The following is a 17,310-nucleotide window of genomic DNA, read 5'->3' as shown; positions in this document are numbered from 1 at the left end:
AGATTGCAATATTATTGTAGGGGAGGACTGCAAGCATTCCATACATTCAGAACTAGGGCAACCAATGGAAAAACTGTTGGAGAAATGTTGAAATGCTGCTGAACAGAACTGCCAAGGAAAATGAGACCCAAATGTCTTCCCCAATAAACAATTGTGGAAGGTGAGGAAAACCTGGGTTGCAAGTCTGAGGTCCTCCCATGTCCTATAAGACCATGAAGACTTTTTTTTGTTTCGACTGTTCCAGAGGACCTCTTTGAAGATGCACTTGTGGAGTGCATTTCCAGCAGCAAATGTCTAGTGCTTCAGCTTTCCAGAAGAGGCATAGACCTTGAGATGGCCTACCCAAATTGTTGGCTATTTTGATCAAGAATGCTCCTGGAGGTTTCTGATGCTAACACCTCTGAGCCAAACTCCCAACCTTTGCCATTAAAATGCTTAACTGTTCCTACAGGGTGCAGCACCTTCAAGTTCCTTTCCAAGAATTCCTTTAAAGTTACTGGAATCTGAGTTTAGTCTGACCTGACATGTTATGAGTATTTGGATAAGTGTATGCATCTTCAGCCATGCCCACACTGTCAACCTGCATCTTGGCGTGCAGTGACTTCGCTTCTTGCCCAAGCCTAAAGTTCACAGTAGTTGCCAAAGTATGTTCAGGTTGGGTATGGGGTCAGTATTAAGGAGACATACTTGGCTGAGGATCCAGTATCTGTTTAAGGATGGGGCGGTGCAGTTCACTGCATCTCCAGAAGGAGCTGCCTGCTGGATCCCAGTGCTAAAGAGAAGACTGGAGTGAGATGTTTGTTCTCCTGAAATGTCTACATGTTTAAACAAGTCTTTCTACCAGGGGCAGGCCAAAGGCAGAATGGCTGCTCTAAAGCAAAACATGGCAGTATGATGACATGAGGTATGTTCTTCAGGGTCCCACCTCCAGCAGGAAGCAGCTGTGCTCTATGTGCCCACAACATGCACATCAGTGTGCATGGCACATGAACTCTGGTAAAAACTACACACTAACAGTAACATGTTTTCTGAATGTTCAGAGCAGTCTGGGTGTTAAAGGAACTTGCATGTACATTTCCAATGCAGGCCTAGGATCAGGTGGTGCCATACAAAGCTGCTCCTGTAACTGCCTTGTACATCCCCTACTGTGTGTGCGCTCACCTAACAGTATAGTGCTCCAGGGGTATAGCACTGTCTCCATGCAGACCAAATTCTGTTGACTCAGACTAACTTGGGCAGGGGATTGTTCCTTACTGATTCGAAGGGGGTGGTCTTTGTGGTATTCCTTTTTTTTTTGAGTATACAGGAAATGGAGGAAGTGAGGCCAGAAATTTTAATTGCTCCTTTCTGGCCCAAGCAGTACTTTGCCCAGCTAATAGTAAGGGGTTGAGCCTTTACTGTTAACACAGCATGTAAATGTACTGATGCAGGGATGGTTATACAGCCCATTTTCTCCACCCAGCCTCTATTTTAAACATTTTTATAAGGATGTGACAACTTGAAGGCTAGGAGGCAACATATCAAAAAAACTCTACCTAGCAAATTAGGACTTCAGAATGCAGTTTCTTACTAAATCTGATAGCAAACTAGCATTTTTCCACTGACTTGGTATACATCCAAGACTCCTCTGGCATACAGTCCCAACACTTTTGCAGCCAAGGTGGGACTATCTCAATCTGGGATTCTCTGTAATATGAGAAGCTGACCCTGCCACTGCTTCAACAAGCAGCAACTTCATTGAAATAGAAAGCTTAAATGCAGTTGCATTAGCCAGAAGAGTCTCAAAGCTCCAGGCCTTTACCTTTATGTGCAAATAACGTTTCCTGCTATTTCACATAGATGGGGTTATACTGCAGTACAGTTTAAGCTGCAATATAACCAGTCTTAAATTTGATTAATCACCTCAGTCATGGCTAAAAAGGGTCCTCAGACCAGATCATTTCCCACTGGAGTACTGGGCACCCTTTATGCCCAAAGTTATCATTGAAGTGACCCTGAACCATGTTTTCCAGATAGGTCTTTCGCTGTACCTTTTGAACAAGGGGGAAGTTCTACATTCAAATAAGTACGTAAAGGCTTTGCAAAAGACCAGCTGCTCATAGCCTTATTGAATACTAATTACCTGTGTTCAAGCAGTTAGTCTTCGCATTCTTTTTCAACAATTCCTGTAGCTGGCCTATGCAGGAAAGGTCTGACCACATTCTACCAGGATTACCTTACTTTACCAGTCGGGTAATTCAGTCCATATCTTTATGCTTGTGGAAGTTTTCTTTAGGGATGGAGTTGGGTTTGTTTGCCATATTGAAGAATATGCTGCTCCCACCTTCTCCAATGGTGTAGCCATCCTTCCTGATCAAGGAGTACTTCAAGGACTTTCAAAACAGCTGCACATTGAGTAACTTCTAGCTCTCCCATTATCAGAGGAGGTGAGCAGACTTGTGTTTATGGGTAAATTTCCGTAACTGGCTACATGCCAGGAATAAAGAAATGCAGAAGACCTATAAAAAGTGAGGAAGAACTACTTACTGGGAAACATCTTTTAGTTCAGCAAAAAGCAATGCAACCTTCAGACATTACTTCCAATAACCTACAGGAAGATGCAAGACAACTGTATACAGACCTGGTTAAACGCTGGTATATAAACGCAAACAAAAGGCTGGGAAATGGAAGATTTAATAAGATATTTAGATGAGAGAAAGCTGCAAAAACCAGAGGTCGAAATGAAGAAAAGGCTGACAGACTGCTCAGGAAGAGATGCTCCAAAAATATTGGAGGACAGCACGTACTGAAAACCAGTGAGTTTCATCTATACCATAGAAGCTGGAAGGGCAGACTGTAATTTTATGAAAGCACAAATAAGCAACTGGACTGGTATTCACAGCAGGAGTTTAGTTGAAAGGGCACATAGTGTACTCCAAACCTGGCTATAAGAAAGCAACCTTTACCTTTCAATAGTACAGATACAATCCTACCAGCAGAAGGAGTTGATTCTGACAACTGTGGCATAATGATGTTGTAAGTGGGAGATGGTGTTGGTGGCTAATGTCTCATTGTAAACCAGACAGAAAAGGAGCAAATTTATTCCACTATTGTGTACCCAGTTGTCTTGGATATTTTTCCCTTGAGGGAGAATCATTTTAAGTACATATTAAGGAGGAAATGCAAAAGTTTGTCCAACAAAAAGTAAGCTGTGAAATGGGAGGAGATTCTGCTGCTTGTTCTGGTGGACCAGAGGGACTGCACCTGCAAAACCTGGTTTTTCAACAGAAAATGGAAAAGGGAGCATGGTTGACTTGAATAGTGTATGTTGGAAATGAAGCACAGGATTGCTAAGCTGAACAGTAATAAACCAGTAATTTAATATGGGATTACAATGCAATAATTATATTTGAAATACGACAGAAGAAAATCTGGAAATATTGGATTTTCAGTGTTTGTTGGAGTTGTGGGGGACTCTAGCACATGCCCTACTTCATGTCATTAATGTTCAGAAAAATGCTTTTGGGTGAGGGAAAAAGTTAACTAAAGTCCGTCTTCAGCAGCAGTAATTTTGTAGCATGTGGTTTCTTTACATGCTATAAAACAAAAAAAAAAAAACTCTTCCAAGAAGTGTAGGCACTGCAAAGTAATGTCTTTTGGCTTTTTCTGGTTGGGGGTCACCACAGCGTATCACCAGTCCGCTTATGATTGGCAGTGGATTTTGTCTAGTTGCCAGCCTGGTGCGCAACCTTCAAAGGCACACACTTACCTGCATGTCTCTAAAGTTCACTCTACCACAGGGAGGACATGCAGACTCCACACAGTGCTTCAGCCGAGAATCGAAGCAGAGAGCTTCTTGCTGTGAGGTGACTACGCTAACCGCTGCACCACAATGTGAAAAAAAACACCCTGGTTAAACAGCATTGTTAAAAAAAAAAAAAAAATGAATGCGCTTTTTCTTGCAAGGGAGAATGGATTAAAGACCTTTTGATTTAGTAGCAAGTTTTAAGAGCAAGCAAATGAAACGACATTGAATATCATAATGCTCTTCCAGCAAATACATATATTCTCAGTAGCAGTTCTGCAGCTGGTCTTCATGTTTCCATATCAACATTCTGAGAAACTGGCTACAGTCTGGAGAGTGGTTGAGGGGGAAAGAAATTGGCTAGGAGATTATCTCTGAAAGCATTCAGGGGTTTTCTAGCTGGGAAAGCTATAAAGAAAACCACTTGGCACTTTTAGAAGCACCGACTGCACAATGTGTCTTGGCCTGTAACCTTTTTTAAGTTAATTCAAGTTTGAGTGGCTGTCAGTTTGGGACTGTTCCTATTAAAGTAAAATTTTCAACGTTTGAAGGTGTACATAGCTTTGTGTTAGTATTGGTTTTAGGGGATACATACATTTGTGTATATATGTGTTTTGTGGGGGGCTTTCAATAAAAGAACAGGCTCAAGTGGATATGACTAGGAACTGTAAAGTTCAACCTGCCAAACAGTGTGTGCATGTAACACAAGCTAGAAATAGAAATGCATCAAAAAGGTGGGACTAAACTTTTAATACAATGCTTTCTATGTCTGTAAATTGCCTCACATATACAAAGTGGCAAACAGTATTAAAAATGTAGAGTGCAAGTGGCTGTTACAGGAGACTTGCTGAAACGTGAATTTGATAAAGATTTTCAGGGCGTTATTCAGCAGAATACCTGGGACAAAGGGAAACAGGAGTACTTGTATTGCAGGAGGAGCTCCAATAGTGATTAAACGATAATGACAGGTTTGTAGTACTGCGGGGCTACTGGCAAGGGAGGATTGCAATGGCACATATTTACATTCCACCTAAAACTGCTATAATGGAACTTAAAATTCTGAGAGATCTGTTTTCAGCAAGGAATATTACTTGGATGGGGGCTAGAATTTCATTTGCAGCGATAGATATCTGGGGGGCCCAGAAGGTAAAATGTGACAAAGGAGGGTTGACTTTTAAAGACATTTTATGAAAATATTTGGCATGAAAGATGTGAATTCAGTAATAGGAGTTTGTGAATTTGCATATTGCCCAAGATATAAAAAAACTGAGCTAGGCTAGATAGAATTTACATTTCACAGAAACATGTGCTTTTAATTGAAGGTCTTGATACTCGCCCAATAACTATCAGATCGTGCGCCAATAATTGCTAAAATAAAGGCACATGGTAATGAAAAGAGACATTGGCTCTTTCCCACCCATCTGTTAGAGGAATTTAATGAATGGGTAGTGGAGATTATTGGGAGCTGTTAGAGGATAGCAATCTTTGAAACTACAGCTAGGGAGAGGGATAAAATTAAGGTGGAGTTTAAAAATAGGGTGGAAATAAGATGGTTAAATAACAAGAATTATTTAGCAGGACTGAAATGATAAAAAGTATCGCAGAATAGGGGGAATCTCGCAGACTAACGGACAACTGCAAAATGCTAGGCAGAAAATTAAGGATTCCCTTTTAATATGTGCAAGTTTAGAAAGATTGCTGTTAAAGCAACTGTTTAACACTAGAACACAACTTTTAGCATAACGACTCTGGCAACAAAGTAGAAAGGGCTGTTGCCAAACTTTGGGAGCCTATAACAAGGAAGGTAACTAAATCCTTTAGAGGTATTAAAAATGTTTTGGAAATGGAGTCTGTATAAAGAGAAATATGAAAAATCAAGAAACAATATAAACGGAAATGTTTATGGAAGAATTTAAATATGCCAAGGTTAGAGATGAGGCTCATTTTACTAATGGTTAGATTAGGAGATGAGAAATTGATCCATCACCAAGCTAGAGGAAAGTCCTCAGGAATATATGGTATTCCTGTGATTTGGAAGCTAGGAGGGAATCAGAGTTTAACGATGTTTAAGAGGAGGAAGTACCAACATCTGGTAGAAAGCAGTGGTAGCTGTAATACCTAAAGAGGGCAAAGATCAATCAGATCCAGCTTCATACATGCTAAACCATGATTATAAATTGTGCATGTCCTATAGTGGCTAAATGGAATGGCAAAAGTAATGCCAAAGCTGATGTATATGGATCACTGTGGTTTTGTGGAGGGGCGGCAAACATTTGACATTAACAGAACATTGATCCAGAGGGAAGCAGAATGTAAAAAAATACTATTTTTTTCTCCTTTGCAACAAAAGCATTTGACAAAGTAAGCTGGGCCTTTGAGCAGGGCACTGAAAACATTTGCATTTCCCGAAAGAGGATATTGGGGATTGGAGGTGAAAATTGAAGTGGGTGGGGGCCCATCTGATTTCTGCTTGAGCAGAGGAATCAGGCAGGGGTGTCCTCTTCCCCTTATTTGCATTTAGAACCATTGGCAAAGAACACGGAACTCAGAAATTCAAGGATATAATTGGCATGGTAGTCAAGAAAAGCTGGCTTTGTTTGCATATTTTCTACCTGACAATCGGAAAGAGTGACCACTTTTACACCATTTCAGATATTTTTGGGATACAGAATTAATGAAGCAAAATCAAAGGCAATAGTGGTAAATTATGTAACCACACGAATTGGTTCAGGAACATCCATATTTATGGGGACATAGTACAATGAAGTATTTAGGAGTGTGGATTAACTATTCTGGTGTGGCAGCTAAGGATATGTGGGGAAGACTAATAGTACAAAGACTAAGAAAATGGAAGCTTTGCTATATGGATAGTAAGATACAAGCAGTTAAAATGTGTCCCTGTGGTCTTGTACACAGGTCAGACACTTCCAAAGGAGAAGTTGTGGATAGAGCAGAAGGACTTTATCTGGGAGGGGAAGACTGCAAGAGTCAAGTGGGATAAGCTGGCTCTTCATTAGAACAGGGCAGATTGGGTTTACCCAATTTGAACAGGCACTTCAAAGCTACACATTTAAGACTCCTATATATAGCACAAGTAGTCAAGCAGAACTATTTCACAGTGCATAGGGATGATGAAATGGGGAGGAAGCTCAAACAAGGAGAGGCTGGGATTTTGGATGCAGGCCTTCAAGAACAATCCTACAGAATATTGTATCCATAAAGCAGCAGAAAGTATTAAGAACTAAGCCGATATGGGATTGGAGAAAAGAAGATTCTGCCAATAGGGATGACTGCAATTAGGGATATAGGCAAGAGGGGTCTGGAATTTATTGGAAAAAACTGGAAAAGGAACCAAGCTATTGGGAGCAAATAACTAGAGGGGGAAAGTGATAGAATGGCAATTTTATTTGGACTGCAGGTTAGCCTTCCCCATTGGGGATTGACATTGGAGCATAGGCAAAGAAATAGGGGGATGCTAAATGAAAGACTGCACTGGTAGAGTTTAGTAGAATCTAGAACAGAAGCTGCCATTTAAAAAAAAAAAAAAAAAAAAAAAAATTGGAGCATATAAATGTATTGCATAAATGTATTGCATAACTGAGGAGGTTGGAAAGGGTTGGGAAGAGATTGGGTAAGCAATTCATGAAGAAGCAATGGGAGAATGTCTCTCCCAAATATGCAACAAAATCCAAAAGATTTAGTTTTGCCTGGAAATGGTTTGCGTAGATATTTTTATATCCCAAGTAAACTCCAGAGAATTTTTCCTCTGGCAGACTGCAAATGTTGGGTGTGATGGAAGAAAGAGGTAATGGAACATTTTCTGCGAGTGCAGTGAACTGGTGGACTTAAGATTCCCTGCAGGATCCACTGTTATGCAGGGTGGGCTGACTGGTTTAAGGGAGATGCTTTTTCTGAGGTACAAGAATCTGAATTGCCTAGGCATGGTAAGGCCTTTGTGTTTAATAATGGCGGGTGCCAAAAGGCAATTACTGGAAAATGGAAATCCAAAATCTATAGTAGTAGTGAATATAGTAACAGATAAAAACTGGAGCTGAGATAATTAGAAAAGAGTAGCATAGGAAAAATGGGAATTGTGGGAACAGTACATACAAGGGAGGAATGCGGTTTAAAAGAAGGCAGGAGTTGTCTGTATGGTTTGTAATGTAAAATGCTTGCAACTATGATTCTGTGGTTTCATGAACATAAATGTATGCCTATGAAGTAAGTGGTGGTTTAGTAAAGATTTTTTTAATAAAAGCAGGAATTGAATTCATATAAGGTTACTTAGGTTATATGAGAAGTAAAAGGTTATGTTTAGTGTGATTTACTTTTTATATATAGCTATACATGGATAGGGGGTGGAATGTAAATTTGCCTGTCAAGTGATTCAGTAACTGTTAAAGCTGCAGTGGACTGCAGCATTGACCACAGTAGGAGAAAACTGTGCATGTGATTTTGAAGGATCCTGGCTCCAGATGAACAGTCTCTACACCACAGGTACCGGTACGATTCCATCAGTCTCTGTGTAGGTGTAAATGACCTGAGATGTTCCTCCCTGGACTGTATGAAGACATTATGGAGTTCTGACTTAGTCTAGTGTGAGGCTAGCCTCACACTAGACTATTACTGTCCCCTGGGATGATGCCATATGGGCAAAATACATTTTTAAAACAGTGGCTTCCTTCCTGGTGTGATTCTAAGATGACCCAGTATTTTTCAGCTTGGGTGGACATGGTTAACAGACCACATTGCTTTGCCAAGAATAGTCTGCACCTGTTCCACTCTAGGCTTTTGAATACTGGCTAAAACTTTTCCACCCCATAGTGTTTTTAGGTTGCGCCAAATTAACAAACCTACCAACATAGCAAAATAAACTCCAGTGAACTTCAAGGTGTTACTGCTCAGTGCCAGGAGCCTACATAAACTACTCCCTCAAAGCCCTTCTCACTGTAATATAACAATGTATGCATTTAGAGACATGGTGGCAGAGTGTAGTCCAGAAGTGCAAGGTTTTGGTGCCTTCCACGCTGCACAGACTAGGGCTAAGTATGGCGGTGTCTTGACATCACAAGTATACCTCAAGTTTATCGGACAGGATGACAGGAGTTCAGATCACTGTAGACAAACTCCCATACTATTTCCTAGCCATAGCTATAGATCACCTTCCATGTCCCAAAGCTCAGTTTATACTTCGGCCTACTGGCAACACTTCCCATCCAACCAAACACCCTTCTCGTGCAAGACTTGTTGCCCCTCTGTAGATTGGGAATACTACACCTCAAATCTGCAGGTGCAGAATCATGGACTTTGCAAATACAATCGCCCTTGACCAAATGAAAATGCCCACCAGAGGCATACATAAGGACCTTGTGATAAAATGCTGTACCTCCACCTCCAAATGTCTCATCCTCCCTGCTATGTTCTAAGCATAAAGTGGTCTCCTTTAAAGTCAGAATCAACTAACCCCAGTAAAACCAGTAATAGTTGGTAACTATTCAGAGGAAAGCTAGCTTTAAGTGGTTATTTTGCCAGAATTCATTGTCCCTCCAAACCAGAGAATGCAAAAGCCTACACTGGTTTGAAGTGCTCTCTGTACAACATGTCAGGGACTTCATAGAGGTGGCTGTACTTCGAGCCCAGAACTAGCACCAGAAACTGTCCTGGTGGCATTCCAACAGTATATACAACAGAGGGGAAAAATCAGGAAGGATAATTCACACACACTCCCATAAAACTAAATGGGCAACTAATAGGGCGGCTTTGTTAAACAAAGCCATCTCTGAGGTTGTTAACCTACCAGTTGAAAGGTAAGTCTGCCTTCAACTATGTCAGAAACGTCAAGGCCAGCACACAGCAATGTACTGAACTGGTAGTTTAATAGTGCCACATTCACAGAGCCTGGAGACTTTTATAGCAAACCTATCGACTGACAGATTCAGTTCCAACTTTTAGCCCCCACCCCCAACCATCCGGCAAGAAACTCCCTTGAGTTCTAACTAGGCAGCATGTACTGGCCGTGTTAGCTAAAGCAAAGTACATTCCGCAGTAGGCCCAGAACTTCTTGGGATGCCTCCTGTGCAATCTAAAATATGAATGACCCCTGGAGTTGCTGTTTAACTATAGTCTTAAAACAGGCGTTGTCATGAGAATGGAGTAGGAGATTGTACTCCATAAGTGAGGGTGTAACAGATGTGTTAACCCAGAAGCACAGCTCACCAAAAGAACAAGACACCACTGGGCCATGGCTGTTGAATTCCAAGAAGTTTATTTTTCACACAGGTTAAGCACCTTCATCCAAAGACTTCTGGACTTCAGAACAGCACTTAACAAAACCTCAACCCTTAAATACCCACAACATCCGAATGACATCATAAATTAACCAATTAAGTGTTCTAAAAAAAACATGCAACATTAAAGAAATACTGCTGTACACAAGTTAAAAACATTAAAAACTATCCTAAAATGATTTTAAATACAGCTGATATGCTTACATTGTCATTGATGCCTGGATAATTGGTGGCATCTAAACGCAGCTGCCACCTTTATTCAGATATATACAGGTGTAAATGTAAAATCCTTTCCTGGGCATCCTTCAGTTGTCCACAAAACAAATTTAAATACATGCCCCAGACTTTTAAAGATGTGCCTAGTCAATGCATTGGTGGTTTCCCATTTTTTGTCTCCTTGATCCTGTCTAAACTGCCTGCTGGTCTTTCCAATATAAAAAGCTGGGCAGTGTTAACATGTACACCACATTCTTACCAACAGTTGAAATGCCCCTTGAAAGTAAATGTTCCCATTAATGCATGCTTGGTTGCCAGTCTCCCAAGATGTTTTTGCATATAGTACACACTCCACACTTAAAATTCCCAAAGACTCTACTGGAGCTGTTATGATCATAATGGTTACCCATTTCTAGGATTGCCTTAAAAGATTTATCCCTTCTGAAGACTAACCTGGGACCACTCCCCAGTTTGGCCACAAAATACCTGTCCTTGATAGTATGTGACCCATTCAACATCCTGGTTATAGGTGGTGGTAAACAACTCTCATCCCGGTTTAAGTTCCGGGTTTTAATCTGTATGCATATTTGCATTAGAGATCCTGGAAACTACAGACCCATTAGTCTGACTAGGCTTAAGTTTCCATGGCTTTGCAAATATTAACTAGGATGTAGGAGACTTCCAGACACTGGATCCATCCCAGTTTGGCTTTGTCAAAGGAAGTTCATGCATGCTGAAGCTGGTGGACTTGATGGAAAATGTCACACACAGGCAATAAAGGATTTGGGGGGAAAGCAGTGTATACAGTCTACATAGATCTGTCTAAAGCATTTGATACAATGCCACATTCTGGCATTGACTGCAAACTTGTGGAGATAGGCATTAACCCCTTTTTATAATGCACTGGATAAGTGTCTGGTTCACTGATCGGACCCAGGAGTTTAGGATCGCTGATGCCACCTCCACAAAGCGCTTTGTGCTGGGCCCACTTCTCTTTGGTATCTACTTGGAGGACAAAGCAAAGGCCACTGGCTGACCCAAATTTGCAGACTGGGAGCAGTTAATTCCCCAAGATGAGAACACCCTTCAGCAAAGTGAAATACAATGCTTTATGCTAAATCTATGGCTTAAAACATGCCAAGCAATGCATTCTAGAAACTTTTTTGAAGTCTGCTACGTCAGATAACTAACTACAGTAATGAAACCTCCCCAAGTTGATACTTTGGTTAGATATCTGGGAGCTCGTGTAGATGGTAACATAGCCTTCAACCAAAACGTGTCCCAAAGTAGTAAAATTCCTATGTTGCTCAGCTTGTAAGGGCATGACATCTAGGTCCAGTACAGTGGTACACTGACCTATCTCTTCATACCCATATTAGAGTATGCCCCGTTTGACATGTACCTGACCAGATACTTGCAGAAACAAATGTCCCCAAAGCTCCTTTACAAAAAAGGAGCAAACGTGTTGTATGATCACCTGAAAGCCCTGCCTTGATCATACAAACTACAGAGGTGATTCTTGCCTAGCGTACAAGACATCCTTGGACCCTGTTTTGATGAACCTTTTGCATGTCCACAAAACTACTAGATCTGGAGCCCTAAATTTTGCTTCCAACATAAATAGAACTCGGAGGTGCAGATCATTTCCAGAATTCCCATTCTCTGGAACAGGCTCCCCATCTGTGCGAAGCAGGGTACCAATTACAACACGGACCAGTGGATGGGCAGTCAGAAATTTGCCTTTGGTCTGACACCTGCCTTTGGACAGAAGCAATTGGTAAATTGCCCCCAGTGTATCAAATTTGTGGGCCTCATTTGGGTTGCATGGTTAGGCTTGTAAGGGCTGTAATGGTCAGTAGCCTAGTATACAGTTATGAACGTCTGCTGTTGATCTATACTATGCTCGCTGTTTATCTGTACTATGCTCTTCATGTAGGCCACTGCGGTTTGGATTCCTTCCCACTATATTTGAGAACGGAGTGCTAGGGTGGGTGCCAGTGACTTTCTTCTTCCATTAGTCTCTTGTGTACTTTACTGCACAGGAAATCTAGAACACTTCATATTTTTCAAGATTCAACACGTGACCCTGATCCTGGGTGACTTGAACTACTCAACCATATACTGGAAAAACTACTCCATGCCAAAACACAAATGCCCAGAGAGTCCTCAATTTTTATTTTTTTTAATCTAGGCAAATGCCTTGGAACAGCTAGTTGATACCCTCACAAGAGGTGGTAATATCTTGGACTTGGTATTAACTAACATGAGTAATCACTGCAGCACCCCTACAGTATCCTCACTGGTAAGACCTGGCCATAAAGTCCCAAGTCGGCATCTCCCCTGACCCCCATCTAACTAGGGTCAAACAAACTTCTCCAAAGCTGATTTCAACCTCCTGAGGGATGGTATAAACAGCTTTACAGCCCCCTCCCCCTCTGTTGGAACTGGCACTGGAGTACTATACAAGCACTAGTATAGATGCATGGAATCAGGTTTGCTATTCCTTGTGGAGGATGATTTTGCCCCGACAGGTATTCCTATTTGGTGGAAATCTGCAATAAACTATAAAACAAAAGGAAAAGTTGTTGTCCAGGACCAAGAAGAACAGGTGCCCAATTGGAAGCAATCTCTCCTTAGCCTGAACAAGCAAATAAGAGCACTAGTGAAATCTAAGAGTACTAGTGAAATCCTCTGAAGCCAGCAAAGTCCAAATTGGCAACATCTACTAGAGACCATTATAAGGCCTTCACATATGTCCACAGTCTGAAAGGAAGCACCCAGATCTGTTCAGAACTTGTGGTAAAGGACACCACATACACAAATGCTGTAGATGTAGCCAACCTACTGGCTGACCTTCAGTGAAAACTTCACCCTCTGTCCCCTATCAGGACATCCCCAGTCCCAGCAGCATGGAAGACTGCCTCTGTCATCCCTTTACACAAAGGTGGAGCATCCACCTATCCAGGAAATGAGACCAGTCAGCCTAACTAGCCTGATCTGCAAGGCCATGGAATGGACTATTGTGGACCCGATAACAGGGACATTGGCAACCACTCTACCCCACACAGCTTGGTTTGTCAAAGGGAGGTTGTCTGTTAAATCTGGTAGACTACTTTGAGACCGTCACCGAGGGGAAGACGGTCACCAAAGCCATGGGTGAGGGGAAGACTGTCACCAAAGCCTGTCTTGACCTGGCCAAATCCTTCACTATTCCACAGTTGGGCATAATAGATACATCATATGTTATCAGATGGTTAGCAAACTAGCTCACTGATGGAACCCACCTAATCAAAATAGAGGAAGCCACCTCAAGCAGTAGACCTGCAACAAGCAGCGTACCCGGGGATCGATTTTGGGGCCTCTGTTCTAGATATAATTCTTTAAGGTGCAGGCCAAAACCAGTGGGATATGGCTGACCAAGGCCCCAAAATCGATGAGATTTTGATGACTGCAAGCTGGGTGCGTGATGTGGATGTCCTCAGAGGGTCTCGCACAAACAAATGACAGGTGCCAGAAACGTGGTCTCAAGCTGAATGCCAAAAAATGCATAATCATCCCCTTTGGGGAGAGGGATGTCCTTACATTGCTTGTTTAAGGACAAATCAGTCGTGAGGGATTTGGGCACCCAGGTTGATAGCAACCTGACATTTGACCACCATGTTGCTTCCATTGTACGGAAAGCTTTCTACATGGCCCATCTCATAAGTAAGGGGATCTCATCCAGGGACAAAGTCCTAACATCCCTGTATTCTTGCCTTATAAGGCCAATTAGAGTACAATGCCCCCTTCATGTACCTCACAAAGCACATGCAGCAGCTGGAAGAGACCACAGAGGTTCCTCACCAGGAGAATCCAGGACCTCCATCTACCCTACACAGGTTAAAAGCCCTGTCCCCCTCTGTTACATACAGGCTCCACTGAGTTGACCTCTGGCATGCAAAACAATCTCAAACCCTTCCTTGATGGGACTGCTGCATATCTGCAAGTCAAGCTCCACTCTAGTAACCTGCATGCCTGAACTCAACCTGATCTGTGACATCAATAGGACTTGCTGGCAGGATAGATTTGTATCCCAGAGACTCCCCCATCTGTGGAATAGACTCTCTCCACATCTGAGTACCTCATTATCCCCTTTTCAAGCATAGCCTGGATAACTGGATGGAAAACAGAATACACCCCTGGGATTCCACCTGTGTCCCTGCTGGATAGGGGCTTTGGGTGCTGACTTGTCTAAACATGGGCTAAACTCTTTACTAGGTTTATAAGGGTCTCTGGGCCAATAGCCTAGTAACTTTCTATGATCCTATGAATAATCTGGGCCTTGGGTAATGATAGCCTAGTAACTTTCTATGATCCTATGAATAATCTGGGCCTTGGGTAATTAACCCTGGGAAATTACTCAATCTGCAGCATAGTCTACACAGAACTGATCATGGCTAGTGTAGGCAGATCTTTTATACTGTGTATGTGAAGGTGCCCAGAGGCAAGGCTGCTGTGGGGAATTCTACTGTGTTCAAGCTGGACAGCTGATATCAGACTGCAGCTGACTTTTCCTGAAGTCATAACTCCCATCTGCCATGATCTGAGCACAGTGCTCTGATTTTGCTCCTCATTTTGCTGCTCCTAGATATGCTAATGCTTATAGGTACACAATCTTATTAAATTGACCTGCTGCTGGGGGGGGGGGGGACTCCTTGCCCTCCCTTTCTAGGCCAGTGTTAGGACTCCCATGCTCCTGAAGTTGAGGTTAGTCAAGTTATGACTGCTACAGCAAGGCTCTCCAGCATGGTCTTGCCCACTTTTAGTGGTTGATTTACGTTTTCTGCACTGGCTGTTTTCCTTGTTAGAGGGGCATTGTTCAAGTGTTGGAATACATTGGTGGCAACCATCCAGTATTCCCTCAAATATGTATTCTGTTATTTTAGCCCTTCAGTACCTTTTGCCTTCACAAGGAACCAAGATGATTTTGTTATAATTTGGAGGTCTGTGTTTTGCCATGACTCTTAAAGTTCTTGAACCTGGTCTCATGGTAAGGTGAGTATGGAATGAGTAACTTTCCTTGAGCTAAAGTAGAAATAGAAATTTGCAAACTTTACTGTTGCAGCTGAGCTGATGTGCCCGTTCTTTGTAGGTTATGTAGCTGTCTTTTGTATACCACACATTTGGAAAAATCCAAAATAGAAAGGCACAGCTACAGAACAAAATGCAGGATTTTTTTCTCTAGCAGCTTGGCACGAAAGGCCTTCACTGGAGTATGAAAGCAAAGACAAACATTACTCAGTAATAAAACGATTCACACTTAAGGTCAAGTAATAATTACTTCCAATTCCAATTTCTATTTAACCCTGTAGTGTTTTGTTCTGTAGCTGTGGCTTTCTGCGTAGCTGTCTTCCCCTTGCAGGAATCCTGTACACTAGTTTAGTTTGGGCTAGCAGGATGGAAGGAGACCCAAGACAAGTCTGTTCTCCCTTAAGTGGATTTAAACTTGCACTGCATTGCAGTCCATCAATGCATCTTTAAGCTGCCTTTGTGGTTCTGTAGCCATTGCTGAGGTGTATAGTAGACCCATCAGTCAGTGTTATGCAGTGTATTATATACTGCTGAGATTCCTTTCTGTTGCCATGACTGTCCTTTTAAGTTGGGTACTTCTGTTTGAGCCAAAGTTAAGTTTCCATTTGTGAATGAATGACCCATCTTTCCAGTTCAGTGTAGTTGGGAGCTGGCGTAATGAAATAGGTATTTGCTGTACAAGCTGTCGCATTTGGTAACTCTGGTTATTGGCTAGGTGTGCAATAGTCTGAATTGCCTAATATTTACTTGAGACTCTTATGTGCTACAGCAGTATGTACTTGCAGAATATTTGGTAGCAGAGGACCAGCTGGTTTGGAGAAAATCTTGTTCCTCCCAGGAAAGGCAATTGGGAGTAATCCTGTCAGTTCTGGAGGTCTGGATTTCCATAGCAAAAACAAGTTGCATACAATAAACGCCAGTCCTTCAGTTCAGGCAGAGGTGGTTTCATGCTACTTTTTTTGATGGCAAAGAAAATGCAGGTGCCCATGCACACCCACTGCTGTGTGGTCTAGAGATGCTAGAGTGGCTTGGGAACTACTTCTGCTGAGAAGTTCATGCACAGACCCCCCTCCAAAAAAAAAAAAAAAAGCAAGTGTGTGTAGGTAATGTTTTCATTTTAAGGAGTGCTTATTGCAGCATTATCAGCTGGCCAGGGAAAGCTTTATCCACTGCACCTCTTGTGTTTAGCAGGAGATTAAGGCCATTGTTTAATCCCACTGAGTAAGCAAAAAATTCATTAATAGTGATATGTAACAAAAAACTTGCACATTTTGGTGTCCTTGTAAAGTCTGTCTTAGCATTTTTTATATAGTTTGCGATGTATTTTTTGTTTAAAGAATCCAGAGTAACCAAAGTTTTTTTTTTTTAATACATTGCCTACAGGTACAATCAGAGTCTATCTGAGCAGCAGACTAAACCAGTTGAAGAGCAGAAAGAGCAATCCTGAAATCCATTTTAATTGTGCATTGACCTAGTGTTCTGATATTGCAATGTCCCTTTTTTAAGGTGGAATATGTTTTCCATGTTTCTATTTATATGCAAACATGATTACTGAAATAAATTTGCTGTAAGATGCATTGGTCTGAGAGTTTTGTTTACTTGGAGCATACATTAAGTTACAAATATTTGAACTTAATTTTTTTAGTATAAAATATAGTTGTGTACAACGGAGGTTCAGAATCATGCCACTTGGCTTTCATGAATAAGCACCAAATACTATGTCTTGTGTAAAGTAATTCAGTGATGGAAGGTTCTGTCTTAACACTTTCCATGATCTGAGCTTCATTGTTCTGGTTTCTGTTGTGACCCCACCCGCTCCCTGTTTCCTTCCAAGAGCAGTGCTTGCCCCTTGTGGCTCTGGTCATGAATAAACTAATTTTTGCCTGAATGTCTTTGTATACTTGACTGTAAAGATACGGTTTCAAGACAGGGAAGCTATGCTTGGCAGAGTAA

General features: G+C 41.8%; 1 protein-coding gene across 1 annotated transcript in view; it reads left to right on the top strand.

The window, feature by feature from the left end:
• The window catches only part of LOC122802655 (mitochondrial pyruvate carrier 2-like), a 222,908-nt gene extending 205,976 nt beyond the window's left edge, over positions 1-16,932 (top strand). Inside the window, exon 5 of the mRNA XM_044072361.1 lies at positions 16,741-16,932. Within this exon, the coding sequence (XP_043928296.1) occupies positions 16,741-16,804 (64 nt within the window). The 3' untranslated portion in view covers positions 16,805-16,932. The remainder of the gene's footprint in view (positions 1-16,740) is intronic.
• Positions 16,933-17,310: the final 378 nt, after the last annotated feature.

Source organism: Protopterus annectens, chromosome 5.part0 (assembly GCF_019279795.1).
Source record: "Protopterus annectens isolate FY-2018-M chromosome 5.part0, PAN1.0, whole genome shotgun sequence".
NCBI classification, from domain to species: Eukaryota; Metazoa; Chordata; order Ceratodontiformes; family Protopteridae; genus Protopterus; species Protopterus annectens.
Note: the sequence above shows the minus strand (reverse complement) of the source record. Positions and strands in the feature narration are given on the sequence as shown.